Raw genomic sequence first — 22,370 nt, forward strand, 5'->3', positions numbered from 1 at the left:
TCAAAGTTAAAAAAAAATATATTGTAATTAAAAAATTTTGGTTATGTTTTTTTTTTTCAAATAGCTCCTCTTCTTTTATTTTTATTTTTATCGTTCTTTTTATTTTATATTCTCATCAATTTTTTTATTTTATATTTAAAAAAATAAAAATAAAAATAAAAAAGAGAATAAAATAAAAAATAAAATAAAAAAATTATATAATTTTTTATTTATCTTTTTGATAATAAACACAAAAATAAAAAAATTATAATTTTATAAATAAAAACAAAAAATTATAAAAAGGAAGAAGAACAATAATAAGGAAAAAAAAAACTGCAACATTAAGGTCAGAATCTTAAAGAAAATATATGTGAAAGTTACAAAATTCTTATGTTATGACTAAAAAATTTTAGTATTATTTTTTTACATAAAAAGAAAGAAGTATGATTTATATGTAAATGTGTAAACAGTTTTTATTAAATTTAGATTAACTTAATTAGTTAGACTTAATTCAAAAAATACTTAAATATATAGTAGGACTAAAATATTTAAACGACTTTTTCTTAAGACCTTATGAATAAGTACATCTGATTAGCTTCATGCACAAGACAAATATAAGTTCTTATATGGTACTCCTGGTGGACAAGGTAAATCATATAACTTAATGCAGATTTTCATACGTGAGAGAGACTCCAATTGGCTGGCCTATACAAGTTGCTAATAAAATAAGAAGATACGAATGTTTCCAAGCCAAGCAAGCAGCCAAACAAGATAAAATTAAACTTTCTTGCAAATGCATTTTCCATGAGAAACTCAATCATGATTATCAGTTGTTTGTTAAATATGTAGTCAATAATTTGCTTTTTTCTTCTTCACAAAAATGAAAGAAACATATTGTATTTTTTAGATAGGTTATTGTGTTTTTCAAAAGCATAAAGTATCTTGTTTTGTATTTGACAAATATGCTTATATTTACTTTTTTTTTTTAATAGGAGTGTTTTTAAAAATATTTAAAATATTTTTAAGAATTCATTTTGTTTATTAAAATTTAAAAAATTAATATAGTTTTGTATATTAATAAATATTAAATTTATTTATATATATTTATATTTATTATGATATTTTTAAATTTAAAAAATTATTTTATTAAATATTATAATTTATTTTTATTAAAAATTATTTTTAATTTAATTTACTAAACGTAAATGCTATAACTTAAAAAAAATCTTTCAAAAATTAATTTGATACATTATTTTAAAAAATAAGAACTTTATCAAATCATACTTCAGGTAATTAGTATTTTAATTATCTGTTTAAAATTTTGATAAAATTAATTTTTAAAAATTATTATTGACCCAAATAATCTCTTATAGATTTATCTTTTGATGTTGTAGAAGTCATCTATTGCGTAAATAAAAATATTTCATATATACTAATAATTAGTCATCAAATTAATTATTATATATTTATATTTGATATATCTTTTAATTAAATAATAAATTACTAAAAAAATCAAATATATCATAATAAAATTTGTAATAAAGAAATAACTAAATTTATTTATAACAATATAATAATGACAATTGCCGATTAGTAATTATAACATAATTATTATATAAAAAATCTTGTTGATTTGGTAAACAATATATTGTTTCTTTGTTTAATTTAAACTGAGTGAAACCAATTGAAAACAGAAAAGAAAGAACCAATGATCCAAAAATTGGAAGGGATACTTGACCTATTTTAGTGGGCTTCCTTAGTTGATTAGATTCGTTTAGAATGATTCCTGATTAAAGAGGATACTAGTAATAAATAAAGAAAGAGGAAAAGATAAAAGACAGGTCATGATTGCGTGGACCAATGAAAGAGAGGTCATAACTGGGAGTTGATCCACCAGCTCACCCAAGACCCTTAAAGCCAAAGCTTCTGTCCACACCACACACACCCCCCATTCATTACAAATTAACATTCAAAACCTAATTAGCCACCATGGAGGACGAGGAGGAGGGGCCACGCTCCCCCACCGCCACCACTCTCCCCGAAGACAACGAATTCGACGCCCCGCCCTCCTCTCCTCCGCCGGCTTTCCTTTTCCACCGCCCGCCCCTGCTGCAGCCTGCTACCGCCATGGCGCCGCTTTACAAGCAGCGTTCCTGGTCGCCGGATGCGTACCGCGACGAGGCGTGGCTCCGCCGCAAAGGCAACTGGAAGAACCGCCGCAGCCGTAGCGTGACGGACGAGGACGTCAACGAGCTCAAGGCCTGCATCGAGTTAGGCTTTGGATTCGAGTCTTCGCCGGAGGTGGAACCTGATCAGCGCCTCTCCGATACATTACCGGCGCTAGAGCTCTACTACGCCGTCAACAAGAGCTACAACAATTCTCTCCTCTCCAGGCCCCCTGCCCCCGTCACTGTCACCGCCTCCTCAACGCCGCCGTATTCTTCCGCTGCCTCCGACGACTGCGAGAGCACGTCTTCTTCCCATGGCAGTCCCCACACCATCTTCACCACCGGTAATTATTCAAATTCTCGCAACCTAATTTATACAGGACTTAAATTCGAAACCGGTCTTTTGAGATTTCTTTTGGCAGATAAGTGTGAAGGACTAAAATGATATATTTTTGTCAATTTCGTATACATAATTAGTTTAATTAGAATCTAGAACTATTTTAATGCACGGGATCAATCTAAAATACCAAACTTATCCGCTAAATACGGTGTCTCAAATTTTGTGTGGATGAAAAATATTTTACTTTTTTGCATTAATGTATTTAACTATTTATTAAAGAGATTTTTTTTTGTCTTGAGATGTATAATTTGGTGTTAGATGTTAATGTTAATTTGTGAGTATTGTTGTGAAGGTGATAATCCGCAGACGGTGAAGACAAGGCTAAGGCAGTGGGCTCAGGTTGTGGCTTGTGCGGTGCGGCAAAACTCAGGCTGAGAAGAAGAATTAACGATGATGATGATGATTGCTTGTTCCGTTAATTGGCGATTAACCCAGGAACTAAACCAGGGTTAGCAAAGTTAACCACACAGTGTGACGTGTGCGAAATTATTATTAATATGACGATGACAGGGATTCACCACCGAATTGACGAACCCTACTAAATACCCCCGGGGACCCCCTATTAACCAAACCCCAATTGTCTCGGAACCAAACTTGTTAGTTCCTTGGCTATTATTATAATGTTGCTGTCGGCAGCTCCCCCTTTTGTATTGTGCTTCTCCATTTTCATCACTTAATTAAGGCTAGATCTATGTCCATTATATATACTATCCTGCTTTGTTCACATTTAAATTACTTTTTTTGTTATGGATATGCTAGCTAGCTGATAGTGCTAGTTAATTACTATAGGTTTGTTTTAATTGTGTCAGAACCAATTCCCGTGTGAAAATATTGGTCAAAACGTGTGTAATTGTAATGTACTGTATATATATATTGCCTTAGCTTGTTGGGCTTGGTGCTTGGAATTGGAAGAAAGAAGAATGTGACAAGTGACAACCTTGTAATACTCTGACAAAAACAACAAACAAAAAGGGACGGGGTACAGCTTGTGTTCATTATTCTAACATGGGGCCTTTGCGTGGAAAGTAGTGAGCTCGCTGAAACTTGGGGTTTCAACTTGGGTCTTGGAATGAAGAGAACCTTATTTGCTTGTTGGCTTTGTGATAAGTCGTAGTTTCTAGGCTGTCATTACCAAATTTCCCGAGATAGCAGGAGGAGGCGTAATGGGACGTGTTGACTTTCAACTTTGTTCTAACATGGCGTCTCAATGCTCTTGAAGCCAATTATTGATAGACCCAAACAGAGATTCTGTTTCTGTTACATCCCGGTTCGTGTTTAGGATTTCAATTCTTGTATTCTATTTTTAGATGAGTTAGGTTGACACCTGTCAATAAGAATCTACTTTTAAGGCTATACAACTTTCATAATTTATTACAAGCAGGCGTCACCAATTGTATAATACATTTATCGGTGGATACTACAATGAAGATGGCATAATTGTCTTCATATGAGTATATTTCTTTTTGACCTTTGGATGATGGATTGTATGGTTAGATTTTGATATTTATAAAAGTGTTGTTTTTGTTTAAAGTGTGGCTAAATAAATAAACCACACTTTTAACCAAAGCATCTTCATGAGAAGATATTTTTGCCATCTTCATTGTAGTATCCACCTTTCTTTATATATAGTGTAAACATCGAACGCATGAAATCAACATTTTGGAAAACGAAAACACAAGTGCGAGTCATCAGCTATCTGAATATCCCTGCAGCATGAACATGTGGAGACTAGAAAGAGCAACAAAAGACAAACCCAACCACTTCATACTCATCCATTATTCGGAATTGACCTCGTGGTTCAAGAGCTAAAATCTTCCTTTTCGGGGGAGATAAGGGATTTAAATAGAAGAAACTTCTCTTTATTACACCATTTTCAAACTGAATGTTCATATTATATAGTTCTGGAACGAGTGATAACATGGTTGCTTTATGATAGTTCAAGGACTAGGAATAATCTTATTAGTTGTTAAATGAATCCTCAGCGTAGTGTATGTGAAGTGTGAACCCCACTACCCACTACCCACTACCCACTACCCTCTACCCTCTACCCATCCATCACCCGCTCCCCGATAAAGAGTCCTTAAAACTATATGAATTTCCTAAATAAAATCTGCATAGACACAAATCTTCTCTTTCATTATTTATATAAATCGTTTCAGGACACCTAACTTTAAACATTTAAACTTTAAAGTATAAATCATCATATTCTGGGATGATTTATGTTATATTTAATATCTAGATATATAAGTTAATCGTCTAGGATAGTGTGTCTTATAAAAAAATATAGATCATCATAGACTGTTAGATAATTAAATCAAGAATATCTAAGAGAGTAGTATAACTATACCATACTAGAACTATCATAAAATTAGAAGTTACAAGAATTATAAGTGATGAAATTAGAAGCTAGAAGAATCACAAGTCAAATTTTATCTCCTAGTTAAAATTGAAGGCTACAAATCAAGTTGGAAGAATCATGAACAAGTTGTACTCATCACCTCCATACTAGAAGAATAATGAATCATGAATTGGAAGCTTCAAGATTGATGACTAAGAATTTGAAACAAAATTGAATAAGGAATTTGACTAGTAAAATATCTACTTGTTTCTTGAATCATTACAACTAGTGCTTAGTTGTTATAAAAATTACTATTTTATTATGAAGGTTTGCCTATATAAAGGCTTCATATGTATGTTGTTAATTATCTCTCCATGAATCAAAATACTTAGTGTTTGTTTCAAAAAAATTCTCTCCTTATTATTATGAGTGTTAGTGAGTTTGAGAGATGAAAAATATGATAGCGTCGTTTATATGAGTGAGTGATCCTAGGGCCAATTAAGTGTGGGTATTTTACTTATAATTGGTATCAGAGCTGGTTAATCCAGCGCCTGGTGTTTGAGAGTTTGTGAGGTGTGAGAGAGTTCTCACATAGTTGTTTATTCATAGAGTCAGTATGGCAAACACTTTCAATATTGTGTGGTCCGGTCCCAAGTTAGATGGAAAACTTGATTATAGTTATTGGGAGACTTTGATGTCCACCTATTTGAAGGCCCAGAACCTGTGGAATTTCATTAAACCAGGTTTGCAAGAAGGAGCAGATGCTGCCCAATAAAGGATAGATCAATTGGCGCTATCTCAAATTCATCAAGGAGTAGATTATACGGTATTTGGCAAAATAGCAAACGCCAAAAGTGCAAAGGAAGCATGGAACACGTTGAAGCTGTCATACAAAGGCGTAGATAAAGCTCAGAAAGCAAAGCTACAGTCTTTAAGAAGAGAATATGAAAGGTACGAGATGTCTAGCTCAGAAACCGTTGAGCAATATTTTACTCGTGTTACAGATCTTGTCAATAAGATGAGAGTCTATGGAGAAGATATGCCCGATAGCAAAGTGGTGGAGAAAATTCTTCGCACCATGCCGATGAAGTATGACCATGTGGTGACTACGATACTAGAGTCCCACGATATGGATACTATGACGATTGCGGAGTTGCAAGGAACCATGGAAAGTCACATCAGTAGAATACTGGAGAAGTCAGAAAAATCAACCGAGGAAGCCCTGAAAAGTCGAGTGAATTTCAGCAACGTTGCAGAATCAAGCCGTACACAAGAAGGACGAGGTCGTGGTTTTAATTTTCACAGTAGAGGCAGAGGAAGTTTTAGAGGTAGAGGTCGTGGCAATTACAACCAAGGAAGTTACAACAATTTTACACCACCTAATCAAGGAAGAGGTGGAACAAATTTCAGACCTGTCAACCGAGGAAGAGGTCGAGGCAATTTTTATCAAGAAAGAACCAATTTCAACTGTTTTCATTGTGGAAAGTATGGACACAAAGTAGCAGATTGCAGATTCAAAATGGTGAATAACAATCAAGCACACGTTGCAGAAAATCAGCATCAAAACACTGATGATAATTCGGGTACTCAGACTTTATTTTTTACAAGTAATTCATGTGCTGAAGATGAAAATATATGGTACTTGGATAATGCTTGCAGTAATCATATGTCTGGTAGAAAGGAGTTATTTTCTTCAATAGATGATTCAGTTAAACTATTATTGAAGTTTGGTAATAGTACAAAGATCCCTATTGAAGGAAAAGGGTACATACCAATTAGATTGAAAGATGGTTCTCTGAGTTATATTTCTGATGTTTTCTATGCTCCTGAACTTGATTACAATTTACTGAGTATGGGGCAATTATCTGAGAAGGGATATAAGATCATAACTTATCGTGGATATTGCACTGTATTTGACAACAATGGAAGGTTCATTGATAAAGCAAAGATGACTTCAAACAGAATGTTTCCGTTAAAAATTTAACATATTAATCCCTCTTGCATGAGTTCTATGATACTTGATGATAACTAGTTGTGGCATATGCGGTTTGGGCACTTTCATTTTTCTGGCCTAAACTACCTGTCAAGAAAAGGACTTGTTTCTGGTCCACCACGGATTCATATTCCCAATTGTGTTTGTGAGATTTGTCAACTGGAAAAGAAGCACAGAGATCCATTCCCTACAGGAAAGTCTTGGAGAGCTAGAAGATTACTTGAAATTGTGCATACAGATCTTTGTTCTGTAGAAGTTCCAAGTAATGGTGGTGGTAGGTACTTTATCACTTTTATTGATGATTTTAGTAGATATACATGGGTATATTTTCTGAAGTAAAAATCAGAAGCATGTGATGTCTTTAAGACATTCAAGGCGTTTGTCGAAAAACAAAGTGGCTGTAAAATCAAAATTCTCAGAACAGACAGAGGAACAGAATATCTTACATGTTCAGAATACTTTAAGCAACACGGAATTCAACACCAACTAACAACTAGATACACTCCTCAACAAAATGGAGTTGCTGAAAGAAAGAATAGAACCATCATGGATATGGTCAAATGCATGCTCAAGTCAAAACAAATGCCTAAAGAGTTTTGGGCAGAAGTAGTCGCAACGGCAGTTCATATTTTAAACAGGTGTCCAACAAAAAGTGTTCGTGATAAAACTCCAGAGGAAGCTTGGAGTGGAAAGCGGCCTTCCATTCATCATTTCAGAGTCTTTGGGTGTATCGCTTATGCCCACGTACCAGATCAATTAAGGAAGAAGTTAGATGACAAAGGCGAGAAGTGTATCTTTATTGGCTATAGCACAGACTCAAAAGCATACAAATTGTACAATCCAAAAACAAAGAAAGTGATCATCAGCAGAGACGTGACGTTTGACGAGAAAGCCATGTGGGACTGGAACACAAAGACAGAAAAGCAGTCGATTGTAATTTCAAATACATGTGATGATAATGAAGAAAGACAACCAGACACAACCGAACAACCAGAATCATCTAGAAGACCTTAAAGAGAGAGGAGACTACCTGCTAGATTAGCAGATTATGAAGTTGGCAATGACAACGATCCATCCGATGAAGAAATCATAAACTTTGCTCTATTTTCAGATTGTGAGCCGTTGAACTTTGAAGAAGCCTTTAAAGACAACAATTGGAAGAAAGCAATGGATGAGGAGATTCATGCCATTGAGAAGAATGACACATGAGAGCTGACAGATTTACCAGCAGATAAGAAGCCGATTGGAGTAAAGTGGGTTTACAAGACTAAGTACAAACCTAGTGGTGAAGTTGATCGTTTCAAAGCAAGATTAGTTGCAAAAGGATACAAACAAAAACCAAGTATCGACTACTTTGAAGTATTTGCTCTTGTTGCTAGATTAGATACTATTCGTATGATTATTTCACTCTCGGCTCAAAATAAGTGGAAGATACATCAAATGGATGTTAAGTCTGCATTTCTAAATGGCACTTTAGAAGAAGAAGTGTATGTTGAGCAACCTGTAGGATATGAAGTTCTTGGAAAAGAAGATAAAGTTTATAAATTGAAGAAAGCTTTGTACGGATTAAAGCAAGCACCAAGAGCATGGTACAAGAAGATTGATTCTTATTTCATTGAGAATGGTTTCAGAAGATGTCCATTTGAGCATACTCTTTATATCAAGTTCGTTGAAAATAGAGATATCTTGATCGTGTGTCTTTATGTTGATGATTTGATCTTTACTGGGAACAATTTGAAGATAATTGCAGAATTCAGGGAGGCTATGATAAAGCACTTTGAAATGACAGATATGGGCTTGATGTCTTACTTTCTTGGCATTGAAGTAGTTCAAAAAGATGGTGAAATTTTCATTTCTCAAAAGAAATATGCAAATAATATTTTGAAGAAATTTCAGGTGGAGCACTCAAAACCAGTTTCTACTCCAGTCGAAGAGAAGTTCAAATTGTTGAGAGAAGATAAAGGAAGAGCAGTAAATCCCACATACTACAAAAGCTTGATTGGAAGTCTGAGATACTTGACTGCGACTAGACCAGATATTGTGTTTGGAGTTGGTTTTCTTAGCAGATTTATGGAGGAGCCTTGTATCAACCATTTACAAGCGGCAAAGAGAATTCTTCGATATATTAAAGGTACTTTAAATTATGAAATTTATTATGAGAATACTAATGAAGTAAATCTTGTTGGCTACACTGATAGTGATTGGGCCGGAGATATAGAAACAAGAAAAAGTACTTCAGGGTTTGTATTTCATCTTGGTTCTGGTGCAATTTCATGGTCGTCAAAGAAACAACCAGTAGTAGCACTATCTACAGCAGAAGCAGAATATATAGCAGCAGCAAGTTGTGCAACACAAGCAGTTTGGCTAAGAAGAATTCTTGAGGAGTTAAACGAGAAACAAAATACTCCAACAACAATATTTTGTAATAACAAGTCAACTATTGCACTTTGCAAAAATCCAGTATTCCATGGAAGATCGAAGCATATTGATATTCGATTTCACAAAATTAGAGAATTGGTGAATGAGAAAGAAGTTTTGATTGAGTACTGTCCCACTGAAGACCAAGTTGTAGATATCTTTACAAAACCGTTGAAAACAGAATTATTTAACAAGTTGAAGAAGATGCTTGGAATGCAAGCTTGATTTAAGGGAGGCAATGTTAGATAATTAAATCAAGAATATCTAAGAGAGTAGTACAACTATACCATACTAGAACTATCATGAAATTAGAAGTTACAAGAATTATAAGTGATGAAATTAGAAGCTAGAAGAATCACAAGTCAAACTTTATCTCCTAGTCAAAATTGAAGGCTACAAATCAAGTTGGAAGAATCATGAACAAGTTGTACTCATCACCTCCATACTAGAAGAATGATGAATCATGAATTGGAAGCTTCAAGATTGATGACTAAGAATTTGAAACAAAATTGAACAAGGAATTTGACTAGTAAAATTTCTACTTGTTTCTTGAATCATTACAACTAGTGCTTAGTTGTTATAAAAATTACTATTTTATTATGAAGGTTTGCCTATATAAAGGCTTCATATGTATGTTGTTAATTATCTCTCCATGAATCAAAATACTTAGTGTTTGTTTCAAAAAAATTCTCTCCTTATTATTATGAGTGTTAGTGAGTTTGAGAGATGAAAAATATGATAGCGTCGTTTATATGAGTGAGTGATCCTAGGGCCAATTAAGTGTGGGTATTTTACTTACATAGACTAGGACTATTTATGTGTAAAATGTTAAAATTTAATAGCCTAGGACTAATTATGTGTAAATATTTAAATACATCATACTAACACAACTTATGTATTGTTTCGGGACTTACCTAAAATTAGGATGATTTGGGTCTGAACGTGAAGTTCAAATGCTTTTATTAGGTGAAAGATCTGATATCTTCTCCTGTAAAGATGAAGTTGTCCGAATTCGAGACTCCCATATTTAAATTAACAAAAATTTTACGTAAATTTTTAGTAGGCTGAAGTTGGATGACTCTAATGTTTAAGTTTTTAGTAGATTGGAGTTCAAAAATTGAATATCTAAGAGTGTCACGATATTTATAAATAGTTAAAGCTAATAATCATCTTTTGAATAGTCTCATTTTTAAGGTGGATTTGTTATTCTGTTTTGATCGAAAAGTTGTTAAGATCTCATTCCTAAATGAATAAAAAAGATTATAAAAATTAGTTACTAATTTAGATAAGTAGGACTAGAATAGCGTCGTTGTATTGGACTTCTATAAAATCGGATAGATATTGGTCTAGCTAATATCTATTGATTGAAATTTATTTATTTTAAGTTTGGCTAAATAGTAGGCGGGATATAAATATGTAAAAATATAAGTTAATCATGTATAAATATAATTTAATCAACTTGAGATGATTAATGAAGAAAAAGCTCCTTTGAACACCCACCACGATTTGTGCATCTAATTTGTGTATCTAAAATTGAAATGGTTTAAATAAGGAGAGAGCATGTGTCTGTGGCATATGGCTTTACGACACTAGTAAAATGTAACGTACTAAAAAATTATCGTTTCAAGAAAATAACAAGTATTAGAAAATTTTCTTGTTTTTTCGTTTCGTTCACTTGTCTTGAAATATAGTAGTATAAAACAATATTTTAGCATATATGTCAAAAGTTTTAAATGATTAGATCAAATTAAATTACTTTATATTTCATCAAAATTTTAAATTTAAAAAAAAATGTACAATTTAAAATTTATAATTAAGTCATAACTTGTTATTATTTGTTAGAAAAAAATATTATTTTTATAAGAAAATTATAAAAAGAAATAATTAGTTATTTGATAATCTTTTTATATATAATATTTATATCTATTTTAAATTAAATTAGATCATTTGATAGTTGGTTATTTATTTAAATTTTGAAATTAACATCAAGCAAGAAGTGCGGAAACAGTTACAAGAAATTCAAATTTTCTGCAAGTGGTGTATAAATGGTAACTGTTAACTGATATTAGACTAGTCTATAAATAGAGTTTTAGGAAAATATTGTAATCAGTTCAGTTTTTCTTGGAAAACACTTAGAAACCAAAAAACGCTCTCAGCCCCTTGGCATCACAGAATAAAATTGGAAATCTTAAGTAATTCCTCTGAACTCAAACACTTGTACTTCTCTTTCTTTCAGTTTTTATTAATAAAATTTCTCTACTTTTACGTCTTTTTCTCTTTTACGTTCATGTTTCTTCCTTCATCTTCTTTTTAATTTCCTGTTTGTTTTAATTTCTGCATTTTACTTTGCTTCCGGCACCTTGCAGGTTTTATTTTCATTTTTAATTTTACTTTCGAAACTACAATTGAGACCTTAAGACACCCACAAAAGGAGTCGTTTTCGCTCCTTAAATTGAGATTGTGAAACAAAATTCGAAAATTGTTGATTTATTTGTTGTTAACAATGGAACAAAAATTTGAGTAAAATAAATTGGCACGCCCGGTGGGACATTGTCAATAGATTGTAGTTTGTCAAAAGAAAAATCAAGAGTTTTGAATTTGCATGTGGTTGCACAGTGGTAAGTTCGTGCGTCCAGAGCCAAGGAAATCAGCGTCAGTTGACATGTCAAATACTTCTGTAGCATCTTCTTCTACTTCTAGTGATGAGATTAGAGGAAATGAATCCGGGAATTCTCCTGTGATTTCAAACACAGAGCCTACCTTGATGTCAGTGAGGCATGATGGCGTTGACCATGCCATACAGGGTTAAATACAACTCACATAAATACCGTGGGGTGGCCGCCATATGGCTTGCCACCGGGGTATGTCCCCTCCATGGTGACACAAGGATTGCCTGTGCCTCTCTACTCAACTTTTCAAAATCTTATTTACCAAAAAATCCATATGGCATGTCAAATGTACCTATTTCTGGGGCGTCAGGTTCACACGCATCACAACAAAATTTTTCACATTCTATTAATACAGGAAATAACAGTGCATTTAATTCTACTACATCCACGGTCACTAGGGTAGAAAATTCTAGACCTGTATTTCCTGACATGTCAAGAGCAATGCCTGTTAATCAACCTAGTCAAACTGTGGGATCTTTAGCAAATATTAGGCAACAGATGGATGAAAGCCACCATGATCTAGTAAACATGTTAACTCATCAAATGGTGACAGTTTTAAATCCTCTTTTAGAAAACACAAACACTAGAATTGAACAATTAAATAGGCAAGTCAATAGGATTGCTACTGTGGTAAATTTAGAAGAAAATGATAACCAGGGTTTAAGATTTGATAATGTCAATCAAAATGGTGGAGCAATTCCTAATTATGATGTCCATATGCCTAGACATGGTCAAAATACTAATGATATGTTAGAAAGACTTAGGCAAAACAACTTAGGGGGTAATCTAGCAAGAAATGTTGAACAAGTGTTAAACTGTTTGGGATTTAATGTTGGTTGCTTAAATAGGCCATATTTTGTGTCTGCTTTTCCTGAATATGTCCAACAAGCAGAGCTCCCAAGGGGTTGGAAAATTCCAAAATCCCTTACAAAATTTTCTGGAGAAGAAAATAAGTTTTACAGTAGAGCATATTGCTCGATATACTGTTGAAATTGGGGAAGCAGCTTCTAATGAATATCTCAAGATGAGATACTTTTCTTCTTCTTTAACAAAAAATGCATTTACATGGTTCTCCAACTTGAGACCAAATTCTATTCATTCTTGGGCGCAGTTAGAAAGAAATTTTCATGATCAGTTTTTTCGAGGTGAATTGAAAGTTAGTCTTACGGATTTATTCTCTGTCAAACGTGCAGAAGGAGAATCCATTGATACTTATTTAGCGCGATTTAGAAACATGAGGAATAAATATTTTACTCCGATTCCAGAATCTGAAGTTGTCAAAATGGCTACTAATGGGCTAGAATTTGGAGTTAGGAAGAAGCTTGTTAATCAACATACTTTAGATCTTTTCCAATTAGTTGAGAGAGTAAGACAGATAGAACAAATTAAGAAAGAAAAAGAAAATTTTAAAAAGGGTTCAAAAAAGGTTGCATATGTTGATTGTTTTTCCGATAGTAGTGACTCAGATGAGAAAGAGATTTATATTGCTGAATTACGTAGGGTCCTCCTTATGTATGCAAATCTTTGAAGCCTGTTAAAGGAAAAGAAAAAGTTTCTTCTTATTCTAAAGTTGAAAATAAGACTTATTCTTTTGATATTTCTAAGGCAGATCAAATATTTGAGGTTTTATTAAAAGATAAGCAGCTTATTTTACCTGGAGGAAAAAGATGCCTACAACTGATGAAATAAAGAATAAGAAAATTTGTAAGTTTCATCAGGTATTTTCGGATACCGCTAACAATTGCGTTTGTTTCAGGGACTTGATACAAAAAGCAATTGAGGAGGGAGGATTAAAGTTTGAGGATAAAACTACTATGAAGGTGGACACTAAACCATTTGCTGCTGATTCAAATTATGTTGAGCCATTCAATTTATCAATCAACATGGTAGAAGTTGATGCCACAATGGTTAGTGCTAAAGATGAAAATAAAGACCTAAGAGTCTTTGAACAAGATAAGAGGCCAGTTTATCCTCGTCCTGGTGAGGATTCGTTAGACTTTTTTGTTGAGAATTAAAGAATCTGACAGCACCATCGCCATGTGCCCAAAGTGCAATGCTATTTTTGACAAGGAAGTTGCAAAAGAGTTTGAAAAGTACAAAGTTGAAGAGAAAGAAAAGGCTGAGTTGAGAAAGAAGATTGCTGAAAAAGAAAATGAAACTAACGAGCTAAAGCGGAAAATAGCCGAGGGAAAATAAAAGTTGGGCGGTCAAACTCCTTTGAACAAGTGCGTCAACAATACTGGGGTACAACCCGTCAACCAGAAGATGAATACTGTAGTCATGATTGATGGAAAACCTGATGAATTTTCTCAAAAGACAAGAGTTCCTCCAACCAAAATTTTAAACAATAAATGGGTTCAGAATGTGAGAAATGTGCAGAATCAACCTACTACTTTTGCAAGAGGAAAAAATAAATGGGTGAAGTCTAGACCTTTTAAGTCCAGATACTATGAGTCTCAGTTATGAAACATGAATCATGCACAAGAAAGAGGTAGTATATATATTCCAAAAAATGTGTCTATTCCCTCAAAGCCAATTTATTCTTGTTATAATCCTGACATGCAGCAGGTTCCTAATTATTCTCCTTGGCCAAATTGACAAAATATTCCAAAATATTCTCCTTTTACAACTTTTGAGCAGAAAGAGAATATACCTGAGTATGTTCCTTTGGATATATACAAGAGACACGGAGTAGATTTTCCTCCTTTGTCGACCATGGCCAAGTCTGCAAAAACAGGAAATTCTTCTAATCACCCTAAATGCAATAAAAATGTAAAGAAGAATCTTGTTGGGAAGAAGGTAATGGTTGAAAACAAGGGAGAAAAGGATGAAGATTTAATTACTGATAATTTTGACACTGGTTTTGATGACAGTTTAGAAGCAATATTTGGTGTTAAGCAACCTATAGCTGTGGTGTCAATACTGCCTGAGGAGTATAGTCAAGTCCAGGAAGTAGAGTCATTAGAAGATGATTGTTATGATGTCTTCCCTGAAAGCGAATGCTTATTGCTAGATGACAATATGTGTGGTGGATGATTATTTGAGAAGCCTACTAAAAATGATAAGGAACACTTACGTCCACTGCATATTAAGGCTCGTGTTGATGGAAGGATAGTCAATAAGATTTTGGTTGACGGGGGAGCTGTTGTTAATCTCATTCCTGAAAGAATGATGGAAAGGCTTGGAAAGACTGAAAAAGATCTGAGTAAAAGTAGCATTGGGGTAACAGATTTTAATGGAAGGACTTCTTCTGTTAGAGGTGTGATTCTGCTGTCAATTTAGGTTGGTTCTGTCAATAGGCCGACTCTATTTATTGTGGTTCCTTCAAAGGCTGGTTTTAACTTGCTTTTGGAACGTGACTGGATTCATGGAATGGGTGCTATTCCATCCACTTTACATCAAAAATTGATTTTCTGGAATGAAGATAGAGGAATGGAAGAAGTTCTTGCCTGAAATATTAGAAGAATTAAGTATAATCAAATCCTTGTGAACAGAGGAAGCCCACCATAGTAGATGAAATTGGAGAGAGTGAGAGGCACCGAGTTGAAGAAGAAGCTTAACACTAACGTATTCTTTCTCACATGTATTACAAGAAGATAAGAGTACTGAGTTATTTTACTTTTGTTTAGTCAATTTAAAAATAAATAAATAAATAAACAAAATAATAAAGAAAATGAGAAAGAATACAATACTCTTATGTGCTTTCTATGTGATGTCTCAAAATTTCATTCTTATCAACACTTATTGTTATCATTTATATATATTTAAAAAAATATATATATAATAAATAAATAAATAAATAAATAAACATACGATTGAATATACTGCTCTTATTATTATAAACAACAAAATTTTTTCACTTTCAATCCCCGTATGACTTCAAGTGAAAATTTTGGGGAGCATTATGTTAGACAAAATATTATTTTTATAAGAAATTTATAAAAAGAAATAATTAGTTATTTAGTAATGTTCCTATATATAATATTTATATTTATTTTAAATTAAATTAGATCATTTAATAGTTGATTATTTATTTAAATTTTGAAATTAACATCAAGTAAGAAGTGCAGGAACAGTTACAAGAAATTCAAATTTTCTGCAAGTGGTATACAAATGGTAACTGTTAATTGATATTAGGCTAGTCTATAAATAGAGCTTTAGAAAAATATTGTAAGCAGTTCAGTTCTTTTTGGAAAACACTTAGAAACCCAAAAATGCTCTCAACCCCTTGGCATCACAGAGTAAAATTGGGAATCTTAAGTAATTCCTCTGAACTCAAACACTTGTACTTCGCTTTCTTTCAGTTTTTATTAATAAAATTCCTCTACTTTTACGTCTTTTTTCTTTTACGTTCATGTTTCTTCCTTCATCTTCTTTTTAATTTTCTGTTTGTTTTAATTTCTGCATTTTACTTTGCCTCCGGCACCTTGCATGTTTTCTTTTCATTTTTAGTTTTACTTTTGAAACTACAATTGAGACTTTGAGACACCCATAAAAAGAGTCGTTTCCGCTCCTTAAATTAAGATTGTGAAACAAAACTCAAAATTTTTTTATTTATTTATTGTTAACAATGGATCAAAAAATTGAGTAAAACATTATTATTTTAAATTTGACTGAATTATTTTTTACTGTTATTATACATATTCATACATTCTAAAAGTTGTATGAACTTATTATTTTATTTAATATTAAAAATACTGCGACTAATTATAATATATATTTTTTTATTAATTTTGTTCAAAAATACAACATTAAGATTATTTAGGGAACTATCTGAAATCGGACTTATTGAACTTAAATGTGTGGCCCAAACGTTTAAAAGAGGTGGTCTCCAACTGGTCTATGTCTGTGAGCTGCCTTTCGAGTTGTTTATATGCTTGAATAGGTGGGGGTGGCACCTGCAAGACACTCCGATGTTTAAGTCAGCAAGAAATTAAGCAGGTTTAGAATATTGGAATTTAAATATACCTGAGAGGTGTCAGTGTATTTATATAGGTAATGAGTCAATAATTACCGGTGAATTAGTTCTACTACTATTGGTGGTGGATAACCGTCTCTTATGGGTGAGAGATTTACTGAGGCGGTTATTCACTTAGATAAGTGCTAAATGCCTACTGGCGTTGAACCCGACCTCTTTTTGGAGGTCGGATAGACGGTAAAAACCAATCTTTTAGATTGGGCCTTTTAGTCTTTTTTTTTTGGTAAAGTAATGGGGTTTAAGCCCAACAAAAGCAAACTAACTAATTTGACTAGTGGGTCTAGAGACCTTCCAATCTTGCTCCATGAGGATTTCTAATTTTGGCTCAGGTTTATCAATGAAACTATATCCAAATGATTTATTCAAACTATGCTTAGCCATCCAGTCAGGTGTTGCCTTCCCTGTGAATATGCAGAACTCTAACTTCCCAAGGTTTCGCGAGCTGGTTTTGGACTTTTTTAAGGAGAGAATTGTATTGATTATGAGATTCTCCTTTTGTAATCTGTTGGCAAACTTCTAGAGCATCTGTTTCAACAATAATTTTTCTTATTCCCAAGTCCCAAACTGTTTGTAAACCATAAAAAATTTCCCATATTTCCGCTTGAAAAACATGAGTATTGCCTATCTTTGCTTGGAAGCCTGCAACCCACTCCCCATTCCACGTTCAGATTAAACCGCCACACCCAGCCATATTTTTTACTTTTGAAACTGCTCCATCAGTATTCAATTTTATCCACCCAATAGGAGGGGGCATTCATATGCCTTCCTGGCTTTTGGTTTCATTTATTGTGCATTTCTGAGTTCTCCTTTCATAAGCTTTCCTGTAATTATTGAGGGAATTCCTAATCACTTCAACAGCATTCTTGGGTCTTACATAAGGAGGAGAGAAGACCTCAAGATTTCTCCACTTCCATATCATCCAACAAGCAACATAAAACTCATCTATCCACTCAGATGGTGACTTACCAATGGAATTTTGCAAATTTAATTCAATCCATCCTTGGAAGTTGATGTTAAAAAATAGGGCTACAGCAGCGGGGTTGATGAGCTTCACCCAAATAGTCACAGCTCTTGGACAATCTCTTATCACATGCAAGATAGTTTCAGGTTCATGCTTACAATGATGGCAATTAGGATTAGTTCCCATCATAGATGCTCTTCTGCTGGCTGTTAGAATTTTACCATGTAACAGTTGCCATATGAAAACCTTTATTCTCTCTGGCCCCTTCCATTTCCAAATTCTCATCCATCTGTCTACATTATCATTCACATCCCACTCAGCAAGCATTTTATAAGCCGAAGCGATTGTGAATTGTCCACTCGAGGACTTAGTCCAGCACAAAGAGTCTTTCAAATTACTTTTGGGGGGAGGAATAGCTCTGATTTTATCAATGATAGAAGGAGAGATGAGAGTATATAAGTTATCCAATTTCCAATCTCCTTGATTGTCTATATAATTTGCAACCAAATCTTCTTCTCTTTCCATTGGAATTGGATTGATGGCAGCTCTAGCAAGACAGTCTTCATTCGGTATCCATTTATCATTCCAGAAAGATATGCTTGTTCCGTCTCCAACAACTCTTATACAATTATTCTCCACTATATGCCACACTTTAACCAGTTCTTTCCAATTGGGGGAGTCAGAAGCTTTAAAATTGATACCTGAATTCTCTCTGCTATGGATATACTTATGATAAAAAACCTGAGCCCACAAATTATTGGGTTCAGTCAACAATCTCCAAACCAATTTCATTAGGAAAACATCATTAACAAGGTTGAGTCTCCTAAGTCCCATTCCTCCTTGATTTTTGGGTAAGCAGAGAGTTTGCCAATTAACATGGTGCATTCGTTTCTGATTTGGAGTGTCACCCCATATGAATCTCCTTTGCATTTTCTCCATTTTCTGGCAAATACCTTTTGGAATCCTCATATGCTGCATGTCAAAATTAGCAATGGGATTTAAGATCGACTTGGAGAGGGTTATTCTCCCGGCTAACGACAAACAATGAGACTTCCACCCCTTTAACTTGCTTTGCATTCTTTCCAAAACATTCTTAAACTTGTCCTTCCCTTTCCTGTGATTGGTGATGTGTGCTCCCAAATACCTCCCCAAATATTTATTTTCTTTGTAATGGCATAAGTCAATAATAGCTTTTCTGTCTGTCCCTCTAACATTGTTGGAGAAAGTTATAGAAGTTTTAGTATCGCTTACTTTCAGCCCTGAAGCTACACAGAAAGCTTTTATAGATTCAAGAATCACTTTCATTTGTTTCTCGGTAGCTTCTCCAAAAACTAGCAAATCGTCTACAAAGAGGAGGTGGGATATGGGAGGGCCTTGTCTACCCACAGTGATTGGATTCCAAACGCCTTTCTCCACAAGATCTTCAATGAGATGAGATAATCTATCAATAGCTATGACAAAAAGGTAAGGAGATATTGGGTCTCCTTGTCTAATACCTCGAGAAGGTTTGAAAAAATCCGTCTTCCCCCCATTCCAAAGAGCATTGTACGAGGCAGTAGAAATACAATTCATTATAACCTTTAACAGTTGCTCTTCTAATCTGAAGTCTACCAGACACTCTTTAAGAAAATCCCAACGAAGCCGATCGTATGCTTTCTCAAAATCAAATTTGATCGCCATAAATCCTTTGCGCCCTTTCATCTTCTTCATGGTGTGGGTTAATTCTTTAGCTATCAAGATGTTGTCATGTATTATTCTGCCAGGCACAAAGCTAGATTGAAAGGGGGAGATTCGGTCCTTTAGCGCAGGCTTCAGCCTATTCACGATGATCTTTGATAGACACTTATAACTCACATTACATAATGAAATGGGCCTAAATTGGTTGATGGTCTTTGGTAACTTCACCTTAGGGATGAGTGTAATTAATGTTTGATTGACAGTTTCTACCATACTCGGCATGCTCCAGAGAAGGTGGATTAGTTGCCCAATGCTCCCTTTAATTATGCTCCAATTCTCCTTGAAAAAAAGGGCTGGAAAGCCATCCGGACCCGGTGCCTTGAAGGAGCCTATACCAAACAGTGCATCTTGAATTTCTTTTTCTGTTGGTTTTAAATTGAAGCTTCTTTTAATATCCTCTTCCAGCATGGGATAGGATCTTGTGGTAATTAGAACCGGAGAAAGAGAGTTATCATGCCTCTAAAGACATTAAAAAATTCCACTACATGTTGGCGGAGTTCCTCTTGATCTTCAATCCAATCACCGTGTGAGTTCATAAGCTTTAAAATTCTATTTCTTCTTCTTCTAATGATTGTTTTTGTATGATAATATTTGGTGTTTCGATCTCCCTCTACTACCCAAGTATCTCTCGATTTTTGCATCCACATAATTTCTTCTCTATCCAGAATTTCTTCAAGTTCATTCGTCAGATTTCTCTCCAGCTCTTCCAAAAAAGGGTTTCTTCCATAAGATGATGCTTTTTGAATTCCTCCAATTCTCCTCATAAGTGATCTTTTTTGTCTGCCAATATGGCCAAAAACCTCTTTGTTCCAAACCATCAAATTTTCAGCAAGTGCCAATAAAGATCTCCCCCAATGTTGAGCTCCACTCCAATGACTTTCTACAAACTGCTTGAAATCAGGGTGCCTACTCCACATTGCTTCAAACCTAAAAGGTTTATTGTTTGCAAGGTTATCTTTGGGCTTCATAGTTATTAAGAGGGGGTGATGATCTGACTTAACCCGCGCTAGAACTTCAACTCTCGCCTCATGAAATTTTATTCTCCAGTCTGCATTAGCTAGAGCTCGATCTAGCCTCTTGAAAACTCTTTCAAGATTCTCCCATTGCGGTCCCCTCCAAGTGAACTTTGGCCCCACTGATCCACGGTCAATCAACATACAGTCTTCGATCCATCTTTTGAACCTCTTGCAAGCTCCAACATCTGTTCGACCTCCACCTTTCTTCTCCGAAGGATCTGCTATTTCATTAAAGTCGCCTACCACTAACCAAGGACCTCTGATCCCATTCTTGATCATCTTGATATCATTCCAGAGCTCTCTCCTATTCACCTCTCGAGGACTTGCGTACACGGCAGTTAGGAACCAATCCTCATCAAAATCCTTCTTAACATTCATATGAACATATTGCGTTTTGGATTTCAAAATACTTATAACAATATTTGGATCCTTCCACATCACCCATATGCCCCCGCTAAAACCAACAGCTTCCTCAATATGATAAAAATCAAATCCAGACTTACTAATGATCTTCCTAGCTTTCTCACCGCTACATCTTGTTTCCAACAGAATGACTATATCAGGTTTATTAATCCTTACAATTTCCAAAAAGGTGTGACTAAAGGACTCACTAGCAGCACCCCTACAGTTCCAGCACATAACTATCATTGGAAAATAATAGGAAGGTAGGAATAACACCAACCTATTCTACCATAGGCATGTCTTCGTCTCCCTCTCGAGCAAACCCATGCTGGATCCCCAATGATACTCCATTCTCTGCATTAAGCATAATTGGCTCTGAACGCTGGGGCGAGTTGGGCCTTGTTTCCTCATATTTTCTGATAGCCTCCAACATAACGTCTGTTCCTATCGAATTCAGATCAGGAGGTGCAGGAGCTGGTCCTTGATGGTCCTCCATGTTCTCATCCTCTTGAATCGTCTCGGGGACAAACTCTTCAATCATACTTGTCTGTTGGGGTGAATCCTCAATATTTTGCTTTGTGGGAGACTCTAGTAGATGAACATTATTAGTGATTGGGACAGGAGAGGTTGTCTGTACAGGGGTCAAGTTGTTCTGTTGGTTAATCAGGCTAAGGGTAAGTTCAATGGTTGTATTTTGCTGTAGAAGAGTCTTGTGTTGGGTCAAGGGGTTATTGGCTTGAATAGTCATGTATGAGGTCAAATCAGGCTTGGATGTAGAGGGCTCAAAGTTAGGGTTCTTTTTTGTGGGTTTTTGTGTGTTCGTTTTTTGTGCTTGTTTTTGGGCTTTTTTGTGGGTTTGGTTATGGGGCACAAGATTTATAGGCTGGGAAGAGGGACTTGGGACTTTACTTGGAATTTCTTCAAAAAATGTAGGTTTCAAGCCAGTGGCTGTCTCAGCATGATTATTCACTTCCTCATTCTCTCTCAGAATGGCAAATCTCGTACCTTCGTTGCTTTGAGGATTCCTAGTACCATCCACATTCATACCTCCACCTTCTGCTCCACTATTCACTTTTGTTGCTCTCTTTCCACGATTTGTCCTTTTGACTACCATCCAAGGACCATAATCACCTCCATCATCTTGAATTACACTTTTACCCTTATTTTTGGAATTATCGTTACTGTCCTCCTTCATTCCACCATTCTGGGCCGATTGAGTTCTTCCTCCTTCTTCCTTTTGAGCAGACTGATCACCTTCTTCATCTCCCTTCCTCTTATCATTTAAATCAATTCCATTTCCAGGCTTTTCCT

At 34.7% G+C, this 22,370-nt stretch overlaps 2 protein-coding genes across 2 annotated transcripts; one reads left to right on the forward strand and one right to left on the reverse strand.

The window, feature by feature from the left end:
• The first annotated feature begins 1,655 nt into the window (after positions 1-1,655).
• Positions 1,656-3,921, forward strand: LOC112800587 (uncharacterized). The gene is made up of 2 exons (XM_025842920.3): positions 1,656-2,491; positions 2,840-3,921. Exons 1-2 carry the CDS (start codon positions 1,969-1,971, stop codon positions 2,920-2,922), a joined length of 606 nt encoding a protein of 201 aa, XP_025698705.1. The 5' UTR covers positions 1,656-1,968; the 3' UTR covers positions 2,923-3,921.
• A 13,776-nt stretch (positions 3,922-17,697) lies between these two features.
• Positions 17,698-21,296, reverse strand: LOC112803220 (uncharacterized). Its single transcript, XM_025846731.1, has 2 exons — positions 20,259-21,296; positions 17,698-19,734 (listed from the first exon to the last, which is right to left on the reverse strand). Exons 1-2 carry the CDS (start codon positions 21,294-21,296, stop codon positions 17,698-17,700), a joined length of 3,075 nt encoding a protein of 1,024 aa, XP_025702516.1.
• Positions 21,297-22,370: the final 1,074 nt, after the last annotated feature.

The sequence above is a fragment of the Arachis hypogaea genome, chromosome 5 (genome assembly GCF_003086295.3).
Source record: "Arachis hypogaea cultivar Tifrunner chromosome 5, arahy.Tifrunner.gnm2.J5K5, whole genome shotgun sequence".
NCBI classification, from domain to species: domain Eukaryota; kingdom Viridiplantae; phylum Streptophyta; class Magnoliopsida; order Fabales; family Fabaceae; genus Arachis; species Arachis hypogaea.